This window comes from Pipistrellus hanaki, assembly GCF_964339955.1.
Source record: "Pipistrellus hanaki genome assembly, chromosome: 16".
Lineage (NCBI taxonomy): Eukaryota > Metazoa > Chordata > Mammalia > Chiroptera > Vespertilionidae > Pipistrellus > Pipistrellus hanaki.
Window position 1 is genome coordinate 3,053,250 of NC_140518.1, and position 7,673 is coordinate 3,060,922.

The following is a 7,673-nucleotide window of genomic DNA, read 5'->3' on the forward strand; positions in this document are numbered from 1 at the left end:
GAAGGAACCTTCATCTTAATTGGCTAATCTGCGCGGCAAGGCCCGCCCCTCTGGATTAGTGGTTGGCTGAGGGAGGCCCTTCCGGTGACGCACTTCCGTTGCTTCCTCTGTGGACCGTGGGCCGCCGGGGTCGGTGAAGGTGAGTCGGGTTGGGACGCAGGGTCCGACCCCAGGGGGTTCCTCTGCTCTTTCGCCTCCAAACCTCGCGCCGACCCTTGTCGCAATGCCGCCGAGGACGCCGGGCTGCGGGCGCCTCGCTGGAAGCGGGCCCGGGTGCAGCTGGAGCCGCTCTGCCCCGCGCTCCTTCCTTTTCCCTCCCCGCGGGAGAGGTCGCCGGGCCGGCTGCGACCCGGTCACCTTTCACCGAGGCGCCTCCGCGGACCCGCTCCCGCCCGGGCGCCCCGGGAGCGGCGGAGGTTAGACGTCCGGGTTGGGTGCTGGAGCAGCGTCCCCTGAAGATAGTAATGCAACTGGGTGCGTCCGCCCTTCCCTCCCGAGGGGTCCAGCTTCGAGCTGTGGCCTGGTCGGAGCTCCTCCGGTGCAGGTTCATGTTCCCCTTCAGCAGGTCCTCATTGAGCGCCTCCTGTGTGCACGGTCTGTTCTGGGCGCTGGGGACTCCCCAGCAAATAAGAGACAGAAATCCCTTCCCTTACGGAGCCCACCTGCGCCTGGTGCTTGGAAAGGTCACTTTAAGGAGCTGCTCCTCTGGCATCTTTAAAACTCCCCTCCCCTCCCCTCCATTCCCGCAAGCAGGCAGTCCTGAGGGGGAAGGAAGGGAAGCGGCAGGTGTTGGACAAGTTTCTTTTTTTTTTTTTAAGATCTGGTTGGTGGTTAGAATGTGGGTCCCGGGTTCGATTCTGGTCAAGGGCACATACCCAGGTTGCAGGCTCGATTCCCAGTGGGGGGCGTGCAGGAGGCAGCCAATCAATGTTTCTCTCTCAGCATTGATGTTGCTGTCTCTCCCTTCCTTCCTCTTTGAAATCAATAAAAATATATATTAAAAAAAAAAAAAAAGATCTGGGGAAGATTCACTGCCACCTCCCTGTGACCCACCCCATGGCCTAGACCACATGTGTCAAACACAAGGCCCGCGGGCCAAATCCAGCCCGCCAGGCCTTGCAATGTGGCCCGCACCGCGCTGTCATCACTGCACTCCGCTGTCAGTTTATGACATTGTCAGTTTATGACTGTTCAGTAAACCATTCGGCCCGCGATTTAGGCTGGATTTTAGATTTTGGCCCCTTCTCTGACTGAGTTCGACACCCCTAGCCTAGACCTTTGACATTTCAGCCTTCCTCCTGATGTTGGCACTTGTCTTACCGAGTTTCAGTGGACTGTTTACTCTCTTCGGTCTTATTTAAAAATGGCTGTGGTGGGTGCCAAGTAATCAACCAAGAACCTCATATACATATGTGCCTGGGCCATGGCTGCAGACAATGGGGGCCGGGGGGGCCTGGAGGGGGCCCACTGGGGGGAAAGGGGAGACATGTAATACTTCCAACAATGAAGAGTTACTAAAAACAAAAAGGCTGTAATCACTTTCCTCCTTGTCTCACATTCACGTACACGCCGAGGGTGTTGCCCACAGCACACTCAGTGTGCCGCTGCCGCCGGGACACATCAGACAGGAGTATGGAGTGCAGGCGTGTGGCCCATCTGATAGGGAGGGCTCGAGAGCCTCTTAAGTTTGTATAAAACTGTAGAGAAATTGAAGTGCGCGATTTCATTTGATCCTTTCACCAGCTTCCTGAGTAAGCAGGGCTGAGGAGACCCTCACTTCCCAGGAGCCGAGATTCCCGTCTAGAGTCTGCTCTGTTTAAGCCTTGGTGGGAACAGGGGTATGTGTCAGCTCTGAGCACGGGAGAGTCAGCGAATAAAACACAGTCTGAGTGGAAACGCATTTAATTTTTAACTTTAATGCAAGGCATGAGTGTTACTTCAGCAATATTTCCAAAGGTACATGGAAAACAAACACCAGAGAATCGGGGTTTTTAGGATGAGTTAGGAGTTGGAGAATAGAGGGAGGAGCATAGGGGGAAGAATATATTTACGTGTCAAGCTGCACACCTTGAATTTGAAGAGCTGCGCTGGCCTTTTCCGAGTTAGTCATTCCGATTTCTTTAGTTGTTAAGTACGTCCACCACGCACTCGGAGGATGCGGATCTGTTTCTGAAAGACTGGCGTGTTTCCAAGATGGCCTCCCTAGAATTCTCTCCAAGAGCCCAGTTTTGATCTGACCTGTTTTATTTTCCAGGATCTCAAGATGGCTGGGCGAAAACTTGCTCTAAAAACCATTGACTGGGTAGCTTTTGGGGAGATCATACCCAAAAACCAGAAGGCCATTGCTAACACCCTGAAATCCTGGAATGAGAACCTCACCTCCAGGTCAGTCCCCCTGTGTTGTTGTAAGAGAACAGTTATTTGGTAAACGGCAGAGGTAGAAGCAATAATTCCTAGAAGAAATGGGCTCAGGAAACAAGTTGCAGAGGCGAAGGAAGGCCCTTGGAGCCAATGGTAACGGGCCTGGGGCGGGGCGGAGGGGGAAGGGGTTAGGGGTTAGGCCCTAACCCCTAACCCCTTCCCCCTAACCGTTAGGGAAAGGCACAGGCTTGCTCCCCGGAGGGGGAGGCGCTGGGCCCTCCATCCTAAGGGTTTTAGGGCGGAGATTTTAGGGGCGGCCCCAGGGGAGGGTCATAGAATACTCAGCAGCTCTCCAGGTGTGTCCTCTCGGGGTTGTGGTCTGCACTGATTGGTGGAGGTCATTCAATGCAGCTGGGCCTGAGGCTGGCTTTGTTGCTCACCTGGGGGTACACAGCACCCAGAAGGCCGCTCAGCGAGGCAGTGTCTGTGCCTTCTTTACTTCTCTAGTCGTAGGGCTTCCATTCAGCCAGCTTCCGGGCGGTTCTGAATGCTGGCTGTTCTGTGTGCTGCTTGTGATTTTGAAACGGTTGTGGGAGGCGGCAAGCACAGGCCGTTACTTCGCCTTCGTCTTGGTTCTCTCCAGGGCAGCCCCTTTCGCAGAGGGAGTGCTTTGACTTCCATGGAATGTGGAAACGAAACGGTGATTAGGGGCGACAAGTGACTTTTTGATGCTCTTCTGAAAGGATAAAGAAATCCATGTATTTTCCAAATGAAAGGAACCTTTCTGCCTTCCAGTGCTTTCCCTCCTAGAGGACAGTGATGATCCATCCAGGCGGCAGGAATAAGGAGCAGGGAGTGACTGTGTGAGTTTTCTGTTCACAGAACAATCTTAACTTTTGTCTCCCATGTGAGCAGGTTGGCTACTCTCCCCGAGAAACCTCCTGCCATCGACTGGGCTTACTACAAGGCCAATGTGGCGAAGGCCGGCTTGGTGGATGAGTTTGAGAAGAAGGTGAGACTGCAGGCAGCTAGCGCACTGGCCTGGTGACGCAGCTGGTGGGGGAGGGGGGACGCGGGGTGACTGCAAGGAAAGAAGGGGGTGGTAGCCTCAGGTCCCGAGGGAAGCTCAGGGGAGGTGTGTGTGGCCAGAGGTCTCATGCTAGCAGGTAAACGGTACATGCAGAGAATTCAGGTCTGTTTATTCAACAGGTTTTATCCAAAGAAACACACAGTATGGCCTTATCAGGGAGCCCGAGGGCTGTCAAGTTAGGTTTCCACTCCTCCTCCTGAATTATTTTTTGGTCCCCCATCTGTCTCCTTTGGAATAAACTGTTATCTTTTCTACCCTTTCCCTGTTTTCCTCCTTTCTCTACTCTGCTCTTTTTTTTTCTCTTTTCTTTTTTTCACTCTAATTTACAAGCTGTAATTTCTTGTTTACCTATCAAGGGTCTACTCTGTGCCAGGTGCAGCGCTGAGTGCTGGGGCTATAACACTAAGCCATCTCCTAGGGCGACCATCTCCATCTCCATTCTGCAAACATTAGTTCCCCCAATCCACTAGGGTTTCACTTAAAAGAGAAATAAGAATTTCTTTAGAGCTACAAGTTTCTAAGAGATCCCCCAACCCCACCCCTCTTTTTTTTTTTTTTCTTGTAGAACCATTAATTTGTTGTTTCAGTTATTTCTGCATTCATTAGCTGATTCTTGTATGTGCCCTGACCGGGGATCGAACCCATAACCTTGGCCTATTGGGATGACGCTTTAACCAACTGAGCTACCGGGCCAGGGATAAGAGGCCATTTTTGAGGTCATCCAGTTCAGCTGTCCTTCTCAGATGAAGGTCATCGTAGTAAAGGATTGTCCAAGGTCTCCAGTTCGTGACAGGATTCAGAAGAACCCGAGATCCCTTTCTCTGTCCCATGTTCTTTCCACTGCAACACCCTAGCTCCATACTGGCTTTTTCTTGTTATGGAGACTGTGTTCTATGTGATCGCTAAGGATTAGCGGCGTGTGTTAACGGCGGCTCGCTGTGCCTGTGTTTGCAGTTTAACGCCCTGAAGGTGCCTGTGCCACAGGATAATTACACTGCCCTGGTGGATGCTGAAGAAAAAGAAGATGTAAGTAGCTGGGACTCTTCTGTTCCAAAACTAGTAGCCCTGTGCTCGATTCCGTGCGCCAGTAACTCGCCAGTACCTACCTCACTGGGCCCTCCAGTAGCTCTCCGCCTGCTGCCCCCCTTCCTGGGGCTCCCCCCACCTCATAGCTGCCCTACCCCCTCCTGTGGCTCTCCACTGCCACTTGTAGCTCGCTGCCCCCACCTCCTGCTGATCTGTGATCCGTCTTCACACTTCACAGCGTAACGACATTTGCATATTGCATCTTTATTATATAGGATGCTCTTCATTCCTGATGACTCTTCTTAGTCATCAGGTTGAAGTAGAGAATAAAAGGAGGAATAAAACTAGAAAATGCAACCTCTGTAGTTGCCTGGTAATTGGAGGGAGGGGGCTAATCAGTGTGTTCTCTCTCTTGATTGTGGTGATGGTCTCACCGGTGGATGCATTTAACTGACCAAGTGGATTCTTTAAATATGTGCGTTTTTACTGTATGGCAATTACACCTCAGCAAAGCTGTTACCAACAATTAAGAAGTTGGAATTGGGTGGGAAAATTACCCAATGTGCTTGACAGTACTGAAGGCCGAAGGTTGGAGTGCAGGTGGCTCCGCAAAAGAGAAGTCTGGCGAGGGAGTCAGGCATCTTGTCCCGGCCCTTCGGTACCCAGCACCTGGGAAACGGGCATTTTGCAGGTTGCCTAGACGAGTCACTTGCTGCAGAACCCTGGCTCTGCCATTGTAAGCGGCCTCTCCTGCGTGGGCTGCTTGTGCATTAGGCTGGAGTTTGCCTCCCAAAGCCCCCTCCCCCAGGAGTCAGCAGCTACAGAGGAAGCAGCGGTGGTCTGGCTCCAGGACTCCTCAGACCTTGGGGGCCTCAGGGTCAGGACTCTTTGACTTGGATCCAAACCAGAATCTCTCCCTTCTTTTAAAGGTGAAAAGTTGTGCTGAGTTTGTGTCTCTCTCAAAGTCCAGGATTGAGCAATACGAGAAAGAGGTAAGGAGGACCGGCCTTGGGGATATGTTTCCCCTCCTACCGAGCGGCAGTAACCTGCCTTGGGTTCCTTTTCTGCATCTCTGCAGCCCTCCTTACCTTCACCTGTTTCCCCTCCTTCCAGCTGGAGAAGATGAAGAACATAATTCCATTCGACCAGATGACCATGGAGGATTTGAATGAAGTCTTCCCAGAAACCAAATTAGACAAGAAGAAATATCCCTACTGGCCTCACAAGCCAGTAGAGAGTTTATAAACCTGAGTCTGAGGAAGCTCTGGTCCTTGTGTTATGAACTCTCTGGACATTAAAGATTATCAGATGGCGCTGTGTGTGTTTGCTCCTTTGCAGTGGAGGTAGTCACAGCTCTGGGGCACCTCACAGGAAGTAGGCTTTTTGTTAAAATGGAAAGGTGAGCCTATAGGTGTATGTGGTTCAGTTGTCTAATGGACAGGATATGCTCTCAATCCCAGAAGATCTAGAAGATTCTTCGTTGAGTGCCAGCACTATACCTTAGTCATATTTCTATTCCCCAGGGCTTAGCACTGTGCTTGGGATTTAGAAGAGCTTTAATATGAATTCTTTGTAAATGAAAGAGAAGAAATGTGAGCCTTCAGGGGTTCACAGCTAGCTAGGAGATTATCACATAAACCTTGAATAATAGGGCCAACTAATATATTAATTAGTAAATAATGATGATCAGGACTTACAAAGCATACACTATGTCCTAAGAATTGTTCTAATCACTGTAGATAAATACCTCATTTCTCCCCAAAACAACTATGAGGTAGGTAGTGTATCAGCCAAGACATTAAATAAGGCCTTGGAAGTCCTGGCTGGATTGGCACACGCTGGGGTTGCAGGTGCCATCCCCAGGAGGGGGCTTGCAAAAGGCAGCTGATTGGTGTTTCTCTCTCCCTTCCCTCTCTAAACTCAATAAAAACATATATAAAGTCCTTTGAAGGTGACAACATTGCCAATGGTAAGTTTGCTATTCTCTACCCAGAGGCCTCTGACTACTCAGTAGTTTCCCATCGCCCTCTATTTTGAATCATCTGTTAATTACTTCCTGTCCTCTCACTGCAATGTAAGCTCCTTGGAGGCAGAGCGTGGATGATGGTTTCAGGGAGAACAAGCCTGAAATGAACAGAATCAGTGTCTCAGGCAGAGGACCCCACAGGAGCCCATGTGGCAAACCTTGGGAGCCAGAGGGAGCTTTAACGTGGCATCCATGACACTTAGTGACTGGTTTGGAGTAGAGACAACTCTGCATGGCCCTGGAGAAGAGGAGAATTTCTGTTTCTTTGTTTTGTTCATTGTTTCTTTTACAAAAGTACAAGAAACTGGTTTTTAAACTTTTTGGAGTCAAGGGTTTCTGAAAAATCCCATCAACACAGCACATAATGTGAGAGATTCAACCTTGGAAGCCCAGCCATTCTCAGGAGCTATGGGCCTCAAGGTAAAAAAAAAAAAAAAATTAAAAAATCTGGCCAGATTTGTAGCTTAAATTTTTTTTTCTAAAGGATACACACATAGGAAAGTGTGAAAATCATAAATGTACCTTTTTAAAAAATATTTTTTATTGATTTTTTTACAGAGAGGAAGGGAGAGGGATAGAGAGCTAGAAACATCAATAAGAGAGAAAGAAACATCAACCAGCTGCCTCCTGCACACCCCCACAGGGAATGTGCCTGAAACCAATGTACATGCCCTTGACCGGAATCAAACTGAGACCTTTCCAGTCTACAGTCCACTCTATCCACTGAGCCGAACCAGTTTCAGCTATAAATGTACCTTTTATTTTATCTATATATTTATTTTAAAATATATTTTTATTGATTTTAGAAAGGAAGGTAGGGGGAGAGAGAAAAACATCAATGATGAGAATCATTGATCAGCTGGGGATCAAGTCTGCAACCTGGGAATGTGCCCTCAACCAGGATCGAACCTGGGATCCTTCAATCCACAGGCCAGTGCTCTATCTACTGATCCAAACAAGCTAAGGCTAATAACCTCTTTTCAACACTCCTGGATCAGAAGGTTTGAGTGCCAGCTTCTTTCCTGCATAGAACTGGGTGCCATCTCAATGGGAACAGCCCACAGCAGAATCTTGGGCATAGAATTGGGCAGCATTTTCACCCCAATGGGAGGCAGGGAGAGACTAGGGGCTAAGGTTTTGCCAATTAACTATACAGTGATGGTCTCTCAC

At 49.7% G+C, this 7,673-nt stretch overlaps 1 protein-coding gene across 2 annotated transcripts; it reads left to right on the forward strand.

Annotated features, from left to right (window-relative positions):
- Positions 1-23: 23 nt before the first annotated feature.
- On the forward strand, positions 24-5,790 carry ATP5PD (ATP synthase peripheral stalk subunit d). 2 transcript variants are annotated; one of them, XM_084862675.1, is made up of 7 exons: positions 129-1,059; positions 1,270-1,412; positions 1,885-2,385; positions 3,277-3,373; positions 4,406-4,477; positions 5,407-5,469; positions 5,591-5,790. In XM_084862675.1, the coding sequence occupies exons 3-7, from the start codon at positions 2,264-2,266 to the stop codon at positions 5,720-5,722; spliced, it is 486 nt and encodes a 161-aa protein (XP_084718801.1). In that variant the 5' UTR covers positions 129-1,059; positions 1,270-1,412; positions 1,885-2,263; the 3' UTR covers positions 5,723-5,790. The 2 variants fall into 2 exon arrangements, with proteins under 2 accessions (XP_084718800.1, XP_084718801.1); XM_084862674.1 differs by lacking the exon at positions 1,270-1,412 and having other exon boundaries at positions 24-139; positions 2,255-2,385.
- The last annotated feature ends 1,883 nt before the right edge of the window (positions 5,791-7,673 follow it).

Bases quoted from the DNA above. Each gene is read 5' to 3' on its own strand.
- ATP5PD (XM_084862674.1), top strand. From the start codon at position 2,264: ATGGCTGGGCGAAAACTTGCTCTAAAAACCATTGACTGGGTAGCTTTT. The intron at 2,386-3,276 runs GTCAGTCCCCCT...CCATGTGAGCAG, and splicing joins AATGAGAACCTCACCTCCAG to GTTGGCTACTCTCCCCGAGA. The intron at 3,374-4,405 runs GTGAGACTGCAG...CTGTGTTTGCAG, and splicing joins TGGATGAGTTTGAGAAGAAG to TTTAACGCCCTGAAGGTGCC.